At 33.7% G+C, this 15,068-nt stretch overlaps 1 protein-coding gene across 1 annotated transcript in view; it reads right to left on the reverse strand.

Annotated features, from left to right (window-relative positions):
* Positions 1-1,587: 1,587 nt before the first annotated feature.
* The window catches only part of LOC132565004 (PR domain zinc finger protein 1-like), a 50,463-nt gene continuing 36,982 nt past the window's right edge, over positions 1,588-15,068 (reverse strand). Inside the window, exons 3-5 of the mRNA XM_060229612.1 lie at positions 10,774-10,896; positions 6,827-7,079; positions 1,588-3,665 (exon numbers count right to left, since the gene is read on the reverse strand). Coding sequence (XP_060085595.1) covers positions 1,588-3,665; positions 6,827-7,079; positions 10,774-10,896 — 2,454 coding nt within the window. The remainder of the gene's footprint in view (positions 3,666-6,826; positions 7,080-10,773; positions 10,897-15,068) is intronic.

A 15,068-nucleotide genomic window follows, 5' to 3' on the forward strand; every position in this document is an offset into this window, starting at 1 on the left:
GTGACTATCTCGGTAAATTTAATATACAAATGCTCTTTTTTACTTATAAATTAAATCGTTTTGAAATTAGATATTTCAAAAATAATTCATTCATTTTTTGTGTGTGAAGCTGTATTATCTCCATGGTAAGATAAATTTCAGTAGATCCTTTTTGTATCGTATGAGAAAATCCTTTCAATAAGAATAGAAACATCTGTTCCAACTGTAAAAATATCAGCAGACCAATTCCAACACGCCAAACACTATACTTCTTTCTCTGAGTGGTTCAAGATATTTGTACATGTAATTTGCTCAGAGATTAAGTGACGATCTAAATTAAACAAAAATACTAGAGTAAAGCGGACGGATATTTGATCTTGAACAATTATCCTTTATAGCAAATAATTTTCTATAGTTATGCACTCCTTTTATTCATTATGGTACAATAAATAGCTTATCTTATGTTTTTTTTTCAATAGAAAAACAAATTTAGCAATAGTTTTCTTTATAAATTCTGATTTGATTAATTTTTATCTTTCTAATTAGAAACTTTCTCTGGAGTTGCAATTAAACCTTGCTATAAAGGAAACTATACAATTAGATTGAATACTTGTTTTTGAATATACATTAAACATTGGCTATGCTGATATTTGACAATAAATATGAACAAGTTCAGATTAAGACACACCAAATACTGATTTGGTCAAACTTCAAAGTGTTAGTTATGGCACTGCAAAAAGAAAAACTGTTAAAAAAATTCAACCTGAAAATATCATTATATTAAAATTTCAAATTAAACATAATGTACTTAAAAAAAAATTGTAGCTTTTTTCACACATTTACAAAATTCACCATAAATATTAAATTGTCTCCTCAAAATAATAAATTAACGATACTTAAATAAAGAAATACGAAAAATCCATCACTGTTTATCCATCGTGGTTACATAACAGATTTTACATGAATTAAAAGATGATACATGAAGTTGATAAAGAACATGGCAAAAAATTAAGAAGAAATTGAAAATGATTTTAAATGCAATAATATTATACAGAGAGAAAATAAAGTTCAAACATTGAGAATTGATTTAAGGATAATCAGATACAATGTTGACTTTTAAATCAAATAAATGCATCCTGGCAGAGTGAGAGCATAGCAAGGACAAAGTGTCCTCAAAGTCAATTACCAGCTCGATTTGGAAACAAAATAGAGTAACCCCAAACAGCTACGAAAAAGCTCTGTATAATATTGGTTATGTCACCTCTGATTAAATCACAGTAGACACCTTGATTGGTACCCATCAAAACAAAACATTTCTTAAAACAGAACACTGAATACATAATTTGGCATATTAATCATTTATGATTAATTAAATAAATATCATATTTAAATATCATGCATGTCTCGCTAACATTCAATGCAACACTCATTCTTGTCAACACTTTTTGCAAAATACTTAACACTGACTACAACTCAACAAGCGTACCCCAGTATATATTTGATTAGGCCTGGGACTGTCAATTTGATCGTTTTCTTTTTTCATAAATATTTGACACAATAAAAACAATTTATGACAATAACAAATTAACACTTAATCACTGGACCAATTTATGCAGTAATGGCTTCAATGCTGTGTGAAACCCGTGGGGGGCTGATTGTGACCCCTGTGGGACTAAGCGAGCTCTGGGGGCTGGGACTGTCTGATTTAGGAGGTGACGAGGCACTATAGTCTAGTGATTTCACATATGGTCTGGACATGTCTTGGTCATTATCAATGTCAGAGTTTTGTGGGGAGAAAGTTTCCTTCATTTGTAGCATTTCTTCCTCTTCTCTCATCATCATCTCCTCTTCATCCTCCTCGCTGCCAATCATACTGCTACTGACACTGTGAAGGCGGCGGTACATCACCTCCGACGTGTCACTAGGCATGCTCTTTTGAGCATCAATATCACTGTTATCATTAAGTTCACCGCTCATACTCAATTGTTCGTTGTCATGGTATTCCATGTTGTCCCGAGACAAACTTTCCCCATTCAGCTCATGTCGGTCCTGATCCAAGGCTCCTTGATGTGTATTTTCAAGAAGAGCATTATAGTCAAGGTTGATCCCAGGAGGAATACAGTTGCCCGTCTTCCAGTGTGTCTTCAATCCACTAGCACTAATGTACTTCCTGTTGCACTGCGGACACTCATATGGACGTTCATTTGTGTGAAGTCTTTTGTGAAGCTTCAGATGCACAAACTGAGTAAATTTGGCCGGACAGAGTTTACAGTGAAATGGCTTCTCCCCACTGTGGAGCCGCATGTGGGTTTTGAGGTTGCTCGTGGAACTGAACCGCTTGCCACAAACTTGGCATTCATGTGGCTTTTCTCCGGTGTGAACAAGGTGATGCTTCTGTAAATGAGCCAGCTGGGTGAATCCTTTGCCACAGGTTTGACAAACGAATGGACGCTCGCCTGTATGTGTACGTAAATGCACTTTGAGGTTGGATAACTGTCCAAATGTCTTGAAACACACATTACACTCATAGTGCATCTTCCCATCCCGTTTCCTCAATGGGTATGGTAGTGACCTATGACCTCTGGCAGATGAGCTATCTGCCTTTGGTTTGGTGAGGTTGAGGACCTGATCAGGATGGGGAGGAGCTTGTGGAGGATGTGGAAATGGTGGCGACACCTGTTGCTGATTTCCCATCGGATGGAACTGAGGTGGATACATTTGCCAAGCCAGACTTTGGTAAGGATTGAAAGGATACATTGAATTCATTGGGTTCATAGGATTCATTGGATACATGCCTGGAAGAGTTGGGGTAGGGAAGTACAGTGGCGGTCCGGAGTTTGATCCCATCTTGCTTCCCGACACCAGCTTTGAGTATTGTTCATCTGGTCTGTTCATGAATGGAGACATTGGTGATTTGTCCATTATTGGACTTGGAGGGAAAAATTTGGAGTAGAAGAACGGATTAAATGGACTGAATTGGTCTGAAGCTGGCCGATCCTTGGACAATTCCTCTGATTTGGGTTTCTGTTCATGAGCAAGATGTGCTGGATGACCAGGATGAACTGGATGAGCAGGATGAATAGAATGTGCAGGAAGGGTAGGTAACACTGGAGGTTTGATGTCCATGGGAGGTTTAAAGTCAAATGCTAGAGAATTTCCTTTGAGTATTTTCTCAGTAATTTCTTCACCATTTTCTTTCATTTTCTTCAGGAGCAAATTCTCAATAATTCCAGAACTTTTCTTGGGCGTGCTATGAGCCATTTTGATTGATCCCAGATGTAAGTCAACAGAGCTTGGTGGCATTTGTAGTGACAGGGGCTCCAATGGATGACTGGGCTCCTTGAGAGGCTCATGTTTGGGAACTTTAAGTGGTGAGAGTATGGATCCTGCAGACACAGAAAGGCTGTCACTGTGCCCCGACTTGTTCCGGTCGCTATGGTAAACCTCCTGGTCATCACTTGTAGGGCTGCCATCCCGCTTGTGGAGGCTGTAATCAATAGCATAGCCATCCTCCCGAATACACTCCCCATTTTCACAGCTGTCATCCTTCAGTGAGTCCTCTTCATGTGGTGGTGTCTTGGGACGGGAAGGACTCCTGTCTTCCTTGAACAGACTGCCTGGGTTAGGCGGGCAGATCGGGAGAAAACTCTTTGGGAAAGGAAGATGACGTTCAAGCATTTGTCTTCCTGTAATGATACAAAATACAACAGCATTACAAAACTGATCACAAATGGGTTTTTTTCTTCAATTTCAATTTTCATTTTTTTTTTTTCAAAAATAAAGGAAAAATTCAATAAACCAATTGAACAGAGTTGAAATACCACCCAGCTCAATAAATTTACAAAAGCCAGAAAAAAATTGCTTTTAAGTTTAAAACAGAGAATATTATATTACAGAATAAAGTGGAGGATTTGTTCCTGGAAATTGTTTTGTGTGTATGTAGAACAGACTAATTCAAAAGTATTCTGTATGAACAGGACCTGCCTTTAAGCTCAATCTACGGTTCTTGAATATTCTAATGGGAGTTAGAAAGACACTAAATCATCAGAAAGAATTTATATTTAAAATTGGGAAAAAAAGAAGGCTACTATGTGGATAAAACCTGAGACTTTTTGAAATAATTACTATCTAATCTCAATTAATTTATCTTTCACAGAAGAATAACTAAATAGATAAATTGTCTGCACGCCAAATGGACACTTGGTTCAAATAAAATGTTTTAATTAGCATATTTAAATGAAATGCTTTTACAAGTAAAGTGAACAAGGAAGGACACCAGTACTCCAAGATGAAAATCTTTAAATAAGAGATCTTGAAATTTTAATCTAAATTTACAATTTAGAGGAGTTTTTATGTTAAACTGTGGCAACCATTGAAAGAACAGTAAAGCATTGAACTGGAAATGAAACGTGTTGAAAGCTTGATGTCCTGTCTTTACAACAGCTACATTCTCAAAGATAAATTTCCATAACAGTAGAATTCAAAAATACAGATATAAGTTAAAATTGTCATAAAACTGTCATGTCATTTAAATCTAACTTATCATAGACTCCCAGAGAGTGTTAGTCCACAGGAGGGCCAAATGTTAATTTCATCTTCAAAATTTGTAGGTGTAAACAATGATAAAAATTCACCAGGCAAATCTCCCTATAAAAACCTTGAATGAAATGTCTTAAAAAGTCACTTGGGGTTGTAATTTCAACTTTGTTTATGGCCTGGGATGTTCTATGACAGGCCCGGTACCAGTCACCTTAATCTACTCCTGTATTAGCATTTAAAAAGTTGCATGCAAATTAATGGGACTTTTATTGACTTAATACACCCAGCAGCCATCTGGATTAGGGTTTTGTTCTCTGCGTCCATGCCATTGACCAGTTTCGATTTCCACCGGTCACAAGACAATAGGCGTGTGCCCATTGATCATTAAATTACTACTCAACACAATTTGTACATGAAACCGCCATCCGTCATCACACGGAATACCTAGTGTTTTTTAAAAGCATTATTATGAAGATGTTTGATTCTATTCCAGAACGAAAGTTCTCATTCCTTTCACAAGATCTAGATATCATATACTGCGACCAGAGACAGTGTAATTCTAATGGCCACATTTTGACATAAGTGGCGGACAAAAATTAAATTCAATTATTAAAAACGTTCATGTTTACAAACTTAGATATTGAATTGCTTTAAAGGAAATATAATACTAGATAATAGCAGATTTTTACTGCGAATGTCACTTTAAATTATAAATGTAAATTAAAAGGGGCTACTGACAAAGTCTGAATTACCCCAGTCTTCACGAAAACTGACACAACCTGGTTATAAAATTGAATAACTGGGATTTACTTTTAAAACATTTATTTTCAAAGTGTGTGTCGTCTTACATCACCTATAATTAGCTCTGCTGTCGGCCACTATGGCTATATAGAGTAACAAAAGAATGTTGTTTTATTTTCCTCAAACATACCAGCTTTTTAAAAAGAAAAGCAGGAACTAGGAAGTTATCCTATGAATACATCCACACAACTATGAATTTCATAATTCAAACAATTTTTCACACTTTTAAATATAATACTTCCTCCGAGGTGTTGACATTGTTTTCATACTAATGCAAAAAAAATATAATAAATAAAAAAAAATTGCAAATATTTTTTTGCATAAAAATAAAACTGATGAAACGCCTATTTATAAATCACATAGAAAATACCAGTATATCATCAACAAAAATGAAGCTCAAAATGACTTGTTTTCATCACTTTGTTAATTAACTGATGAATTTAATGAATAGGACCAGTGACAATAAAATTGCATGGTCGTATGCTGAAGCTGCACAGGCTGATATGGCTGAAGGATATGGTACTGAGAATCAGGTACACCAAAGGCTCACGACCGTTGTCAAAGGAATTTCTCTTCAGTTAATTTATCAAAGACACCCAAGTCTTGTTCAATAAAAACACCTGTGGCATTTACAACAGTAATTACCTGGGTGATACTCCAAAACTTTACTTTATTAGCCAAAACATAATATAAGATTAGGAAAAACTCTCTTTGATGAAAAGAAGTAAAAATGTGAATATCTTCATTCTGCCACTATGATGACTAGGGGCTATCGCAATAGCTGTATCATTCCTCCTAATCACTTTGAAGTACACTGTCATCTCAATTTCAAATTAAGTCTGAAGTTAGCTTACAGGCGTAGTTCAAGAAACAGTTACTGGTAAGTTGTTGTTGTTATATGATATGCATGAAGCCAAAAACATAATGTGCTTTAAGATTCCAATTTCACACAAATTTCATCTACTATAAACATGTTATTCTAGTTTCCTTATTTCACAAGAATTATCAGTGAAGAAAATATTATCATGACTGTTATCAACAGAAAGTTTTCTGAATAATGTAATGCTTATTATTTTCAATGTGTTTGATTTTTTCCTATTTTTGAAAATTTTAATATCTAACCGAGGATACCATAGTTGTCTCATGATTTTTTTTTTTACAAAAATCACATGCTTTCTATTTCTAGTTTTTCTTAAACTCCAAAATTAAGAACCACAAAAACAAAAAAAACAAAAAAACAAAAAAAACAAAAATTTTTTTTGTCCTTCTACTAGAGCTATAACATACTGTGAGTGTCAATCTTTTTGTGAGCTTTCATTTTCCAAGAATTATCAGGCCAACAAAAATGATGGAAAATTGTGTATGTCCATCAAATGTTTATTACAAAACATAATCTCTACTACCACTTAAATGATGCTGGTCAGATCAGGAATTTAAAGATTCTGATCAAAACAAATAAAGTAAACTGAGAGAAAGCTAAAATTAGCTGAGAACAACTGAAACTTACGCCATGACTGAAGCATCTCCTCGCCAGTGATTGGGCAGTTGATGCGGTCAGCATATTCCCGGCAGTACCAGACCATCAGTTCTGTATTAGGAGGGATCGGCTTTATGGTGTAAAAGTAGATGTTGAAGTCGATTTGACAGGCAATTAGGTTCTGTTGCACGGATGAATATGCAAAATTGATGTAATGCATCCAGCTACTCTTTGTCACGTCACTGTTGTCTATGTATTGGTAAACTGTGTTGTTACTGAAGATCTGAAAATACAAAAAAAATCATACATGTAATTATTGAAGAATTAATCAAGGGAGTTAACTGGTCTGTACAGGTGTTAATAATTGGGAAAATGTTGTAAATACAAACAAAATCGTTCATGTAATTATTGATGAATTAATCAAGGGAGTTAACTCGTTTCTTCAGGTGTTAAAAAATAGCAAAATTTGGATATCAAATCAATGTACTTGAGTATGTCACTGAGTTAAAATTAGAAAAAAAAATTGTTAAAGTTTGGAAATAAAACAACTGTTTGATGATCTTGAACAAAAAACACCAAAAAAAACTCAATACTACATGACACTTCACATTCTACAAAGATATGTTTCGTGGAATGCTAGGAAAATGAAGCACAGATAAAAAGGTATGTATCTTATGGATAATTCCTGAAATAATGGTATCTCCCGTTCAGTTGGTAATCCATACCTTTAACATTGATTCATGTAGAACAACATAACACTTGTTTACCAGATAGTCAAGCATCTTCTACCGTAAAAAGCTAATACTTTCGTCCCATTAAAAGTTAATATTCTGTCTATGTAATGATTAAACTACGGACTAGAAAATGAAAGGAATTATTTCAATTTCTCTCACTGTATTATCTCAGATTAGGTTCTTCCTCTTGGAATCCAAGGACCTTTCGTTTCATTTTCGTAATGTAAATCTTCTATGAGTTAAAATGTTTACATTTAAGGCTTTCTCTCCACAGGACTGGTTTTAGCCTCGGCACATCCCTAAATCAACTTTTGATCTGTAGTGGGAGGCACATCCTGTAATTATGATAGTTCTACTCAGAGAAGACCTAAGTTATAAATCAAGTCTTACTAACCGATGTGTAAGTTTCCTGTATGGATGTAAGACAACAAAAAATCACCCAATTTAAGTGTGTGAACTGGATGTCAGGAACCATGATACATCAAATCATTATCACAATAAACAGTTTTTTTCTTCTCCTTTTTATTTTTCCTGTTGAAAAAAATTCATCCTGTTTTTTGTCCACATGAGTTATTGAGTCGAAAATATCCATCTATCAAAATATCATCCAAAAATATCGCAATAAATTTTTGTATATTAAAAAGCTGACATTTTCCTTTTACTTATCAAACATTGTGACATAAACAAGGTGTATAAAAGTACTGAGGAAGATCATGGGAGCTTGAATCGAAATGTCAAAAATGATTATTTCAACCAAATCTACTGAAACGTTTATCTTGACCGGATAATTCTTACACTATGTGTTTCTGTAGACGAGATAGAGGCCCCAAGGCTTCTTATGACATGTGCCTATCTAAGAGTATGTACAGGAAACAAAATAGTTTATTACAAGGAAAAAAAGTATCAAATTAACCTATCGTTCTTATCAAGGCTATCTGCTGAGATATGGGCTATACATCTTGGGAAATGGCAGAAAATGTGTGTTATACTGCGAACACGATTCTACAACACTGACCTCCAAATCAGACCTCTTTTAAAAAACGTTACTTCAAGTGGAGTGAAACTTTTAAACAAATTTGTCATTAGAACTTATGAATGAAACATACAGGCTACCTGTGGTGAAGTTGCAGGAAGCGCACTCACACAGATAATTCACTTTAAATCAACAAATTTTTCTCATAAACTTTTTTTTTTCATCCCATTTACGGAGATAAACAGGCAGTTGTTGAGTATAGACGACAGCTAGACAGTCTGTTACCATACAAAATAAATCTGCTTATTTTATTAAACATGTCATTCGTCTTTCAAAGTTTATGAATTGATGACATTCTCTTTAACGCTTAACAAGGCATTAGTATTCACAGCAAAGGAAAATAAATTTAATTTTCATACCAGACTACATATTGTAAAACACCTGACTTAAAATCATTTTGAATTAAATACATTTTTACATGACTTAATTGATGTATGGTTTTAATATCGCCTAAAGATATATATTTAGAGAAACCGATTTAAATTTTATTTTCATCTCTCTTACATTTCAGATTATGAAAAAAAGTTGATTTATTTCTCCACAAAAAAAATTTGAATGAATTAGAATTTTTACATTGATAGATAAGGTAAATCAGTTTAATTTTCGCTTTCTTTTCATGACCTCCCTGATCATCATTCAGACTTTCAATAATATATCAGAGCTTGGAATCACCACCGACTCAAATTCTATTCACTATTCAAACCAATTCACATCTCAAAATAAAATTGATAAAAATAAAACCGCTTTTCTAAAATGAATTGACAAACACCATTCTGAATTCTAGGTTAATATCACATTGGGATGAGAGCTACAATGACATAAAATAGGTGTTTTATCTTTTTTTTTCTGGCACTTTTTTTATAAATGTCTAGGTGTAATTGAAGAAATTATTTGGGATACATGAGAAAATTGTATATCATTACACTTGTCTACTCTGCTTTCCTTTTCTATTCAACCTTCATAAATTAACAAGCAATTACCAGCTCCGGTAGCACTCCTAAAGAAGAATCTAATCCATTTATTAAAGGGAAAATAGCTTCCATAATTTCTCCCGTTTCACTTTCTCCGTCAGTAATACCCGGCCCCTCCTACACTCCAGGTAACTGAGGTAATGATATGTTACACTGAGCGAGTGGAGTCTAGGATTATCCCTACCTTAACTTCACAAGTGTATTCAAAATCTTATCTCTTTAGAATTTGTTTAAAATATTGTTTTTTCAAACATTCGAATCACTGACGATTATTTTAAATCCAAGCAATGCACTTTTAAATTTCATTCTATTGACTGAAGTGTCAGAATTTGAGAAATCTAACATAAGTAAGTTTTATATTTATGTGTGTTTAAAGCTTGTAAGGCCTGTACAACTGTGTACTAGCCTCAAGAGTATACATGATCTAGACAATATGATCCATACAACACTTTCTCCACCTGTGACCAATTAGCAATTTATTATGCAACCACCCAGAGCCAAATTACTCTTTCGTAAATCAATATATAGAGACCAAGCACAAACAGACTTGTAAAAGGAAACCTTAATCGTTTATATCATTTCTATCAGGGAAAAAAAATCATGTATAAAAAACGAGATCCTTCTGTTATATGACCGGCAGCTGTCTCTCCCGTTTCAGATTTAACAAACAAAACTTGACAGAAGACACTGAAATATTGAATGCATTTTAAACCAACTTTCAGATCAGAAGAAAAAAACTTTTTCTCCTTGTGGACTTTGTTTTATTCCAAGGCTAAGCTGGGATGGAATGTCGGTGATGAGAACACATGTTTTGGTTATAAATACACAGTTTGGCCATCATAGATTTGTCATAGGACACTACTGATTAGATGTCCTTCATAGTCAATAGCCTCCGTCCATACATAAATAAAATTAAACTTTAGTTTAGTGCAAAAATTACACTACATTATATCTAATTTCAAAAATTATTAAAAAAAACTAAACCAAAGACTCAAGAATAATGTAATTTTTCAAAGAGAAAAAAAATTGAAAGATAATATTATGTTTAAACAAAATTTTAAAACCATTGAATGGAATTCTTGGACTGAAAGTCAGATATGACAATGTTTTGGCCAAGAAAATAAACATGCTCATCTAATTCACATAAAAAGATGAGGATGGTTTGTTCCCTGTATTATAAAATATAGTAGTGTAATCTTTCTTAGATTAGAGACCAGGACTAGCAAAATAAGGACTTACCTTCCATATAGAAACCCTATCCGATTCTTTTCGTAGGAATGGTTCCTTAGAGTAAACGTCTCCGACTAGAGGTCCAAATCGTGTTCCACGTGGTATGTAGTCCACACTCCACACCCCTAACGCCTGCCGATCAGAAAAACCAGGAGAAATTGTTAACGAGTGATTAATTCAACCCCAAGAATATCAAAAGAAAGTTGAAATGAGTTCAGGTTAGTTATCTCTTGGTAAACAAAATCGTCCTCCAAAGGTAGATGGACCTGTACACGGTATAAAGCTAGGCTTCCAAACAGCACATTTCCTTTTTGCTCAAAGATAGAATAACAGTTGATCTGAAAGAAACCATGGTACGCTCGATGGTTATCTACCCCAAAACCACTGAAGTAAACTATTTCCCTGTGCAGATATGTGATTAGCAAATTAAAACCAATTAGCAACCAACCACTGGAAGAGGATGAGCAATTCATCCCATAATATATTATAACATCCGACATTATGTCATAAACAACAAGTGTTATTGCCTCGCAAATCTACGTCATTACAAAAGTGAAACTCCAAGCATTACTTCACAAACAACCCAAGGATGAAAAGAAAATTACAAAATATCTTTTTGAAATTTTTTTGTAAAAAGATTTAAAATAATCATTAGGAAAATCTATCTATGAAATCTATCAAAATGAAACACCTTGTATGAGTGAGGCTTGGACCGAGGTCAGAGCTAACCAGCCGTGCTTAAACCCTCACAATCAATGAAGCTGCTGTATGTTTACTCCCCCTAAAAACTTCACAGACTAGATAAAAAAAGAGGATATTTTTTGATGAAATGATGACTTATTTCCAAGTTGCATCTCTGAGTATGATGATTGGAGGATAAGACCTCGTGCAGGACATATCCCCACCAGCATCTCCCCGATGGGGGGTTTGTAAAAAAGGAAATTCTAGATTAGAGTGAAAAAGTTGAGACCCAGCGTATAACATTGATACTAGTTTCATTGGCAGAGTATTTCAGCTGTCAAGAAACACCCACCAGTGTTTACCTTCACATTGTGAGAAAAAATATGGAGCCGCTTGACTTCTGTGTGATCTTGGGGTATCTCTAAAGAAAGTACTGTGGGTTTCCCGGTGACCATGGCGATGGTTAGTCCCGCAAATCACTTCAACAGCTAATTATTCAAATTAACCTTCATGTTCTTCTCAGAATCATAGAAATCTAATAGTGCTTTTATAATTTTGAGATCTGTTTGCTCAACTGCTTTGCTGGGGCAATGATAAACAGGAACAGAGGTCTACCACTGGCTTTTAAATCAAAGAATGCAAAAAGCTTCAATGATATTATACTTGTACATGAAAAGTTCTCAGTCAAACAAATTATACCTACCACTCATCCAAAAAAAAAAAAAAAATCAAATTTGAAATTCTTTATAAAGATGATAAAAGTGAATGTTAAAAGAATGAAGAAATTTAAAATCTGTTGTTTTTATATCAAAACCTAAATAAGATAATTCAAAGTATTTTAGATTAAATATATTAAAAAGGTAAATTTCAAAAGCATTGTGCAATATAAAAAAATGACGTAAATCAATGGTACTAGAAACAAATATGTCGATAGATATATTTGAAGGAAACTAATATATCAGAAATTTTGCACCTGCATAGCGCACTTCACACAAAGTACTTGAGACTTTTTATGTAGTTAAGATGAATGATTAGGGCCCTAAAACTTTCATGTGGAGAACTACATAAATAGGCATGGTCAAAAATTTCACAACTTAGAGATTCAAATAAATGTAATTCACACAAAAGTCGTTTTTACTCATTACGGTATTATACATATCTTATTAAAAATGTCAAGTCTTTTTTTGAAGGACTCTACTTTTATGAAGCGCTGGCTTTCAAAGAAGTGAAAGTCTGTTAATTCAGAGACCCTCAATTCAAGTGCCATTGGTATCGTTTTGGCAAATCTTGCTTTTTAGTTTCAATGGGCTCCATCAAAGACACTCTTATCAAAGTCTAGTTTCCGCTACCTAGTGAGTAAAACATAGAGAAAAAACGTTCAAGATCTCGCCTGATGTCACTTCAGGCAAGTAAAGGGAAATTGAAAAGGTAAAAAAGCCAAGATTCTGTATTAACACCCAAAAACAGGTGGGTCAATCTTTGCGAAAAGAACGTAAATATATAAGTGAGGAATATAAAAACAAGACAAAAATTAAAATCTTTCTGATTTGGGAGATGTCGTGAAAACATGAAAGTGTGCAGATGTTTCTGTGTTAAGATCTGACAAATGTGAAATTTGAAATTTTGCAGACTTTAATAATTCTTAAATTGGTCTGTTGATGTTTAGTGTGATTTATCATTCATATTAAGTTAAAATCTTATCACTTCCGATGGTGGAGGTCTGTGGATGGCATCTTACGTGTAAATTCAGGTATCGTTCAAATCAAAATTATACTCAACATTACTTTAATGTTATCTTCAAAGATGTTTTTGGCTTCTATCTCCCACCAACACATTATTGCATTTTCTGTAGAGTTTTTAACAAGCAAATTCATAAAACTGCATGAAGAATTTGAAATTTTTACAACCGGAAGTTAACATTCACATATATCAAATTGATAAATCTATGTCAATAAATTATTTAGATTTTTTTTAAGTAAGTTAACAAGTAGTGTAAATTCAAACTGATGTTTTATATATAACCATGGCAGCTTGAATACTTATAAAAAATACATGGAAGTGATGATGAAGTAAACAAAATGTGAGTTTAATTGAACAGAGTGCAAAAAAATGCATTTCAGTACAAACCTAATATACAGCCTCCATTTTAAAATCTCCCAGGCAACTGGAACTTTAATATGAAATTAAATCCCAACTTTCCTCACGAGAACCTGTCCCTGAAGTCAAACCTCAACAACTGACCATGCAGTTTTGTGTTTGCAAGGATTCAAGCATGATAACTACTTACCAACAAAACCCTCTCATATTAGCTTAACAGCAGTTAAATACCTTCTAAATATCCTCAAAACTACCACCTTCAAAAGGCAACGATAATCTCATTCACCTCCGTTTAAAAATAATCCTGACCTCTCGTCTTTGTATTCACTTTCTACAAGGATAAATTGCAGATAAACATCTTGCCATGGAGCCACTTCCCGTTAAGTTAATGCTCCTTTCACTTCTTATGCAAATTAGTACAAGTCATAATTAATATCACAAAAACTGGAGAAGAGAAGGGCCAATGAAAAGCCTCGGATGAGGCCACTAATTCAACTGTCACACTGATTAAAGTAATTTAAATCCCAAAATATTTCATCAATCTTTGTGGGGACCTACAACCATAAATTTGTCTATCTGAAAAGAAATATCTCTTTTGTGAAAGGGAAAAAAAATATTTAAAATGCTCATATTTTTTTTTATAATGACAGTCAAGTTAAATGTACACCCAATTAACATGTGTTAAAGAAAAGAGGTGAAAGTAGACGGAAAATTAAGTTTTGAAGGTCATAATTAAGAGCTATCTTTAAAATCAGGATAATAGGCCCTATCCTATTAAGTTAACTATTCCACTTACTTCACAATTCATTTTTATTTATTTATCCAATTTTCCATTGACCAGAGAAATAAATAGGTGAATTAGCAGGAGACAGTTTTAAACAGCTGAGGTTTAATTAGGAACCCATCAGGAACATCATTAGATATCTCTGTAACATCACACTAGAGTCAATCCTTAAACATTGTAATTCTGGGTTTTTTTTCTTCTGGACATGATAACATCGCTGATAATTTTTTTCCACAGTTATACACAAGGCCAACGGAAATGATCTTCATAAAACACATAGTAAAAACATAAAAACATGATACACTTATAAACTCCTCCAGTTCATAAATTGATGGCTTAATTATAGAAGAATTTTCTATGATTAAAGACAGTTTAAATTTTCTTTTCAAATTACAACAATGATCATGTAATTTCGCAAAAAGAAATCAACTTTCCATTCTTTTCAAAAGGCTGTAAGTCATTAACAAAATTAAACCATTTATATTACCTTGAGAAATATATATTACATACACTAAGGATAATTTGTTTTTTTAATAATCCTAACTGTAATAAAAGATATAAGTTTGAAGGTCAGTTGAAAATATAATAATTTAGTAACTTTACCTTTCAGGTACTGTGGCTTTTTTGAATTGTTAATTTCTTTTAACAATTTCTTTACAAGCTCTTTCACTGGTTTTAAGATCCATGTAACCTCCTCGACATGTGAACTTGCACAGTAACCGTAGCTGTATTTTCTCCCAAG

This window comes from Ylistrum balloti, unplaced genomic scaffold, assembly GCF_031769215.1.
Source record: "Ylistrum balloti isolate Yb309-2 unplaced genomic scaffold, AGI_CSIRO_Ybal_v1 Utg369686, whole genome shotgun sequence".
NCBI classification, from domain to species: Eukaryota; Metazoa; Mollusca; class Bivalvia; order Pectinida; family Pectinidae; genus Ylistrum; species Ylistrum balloti.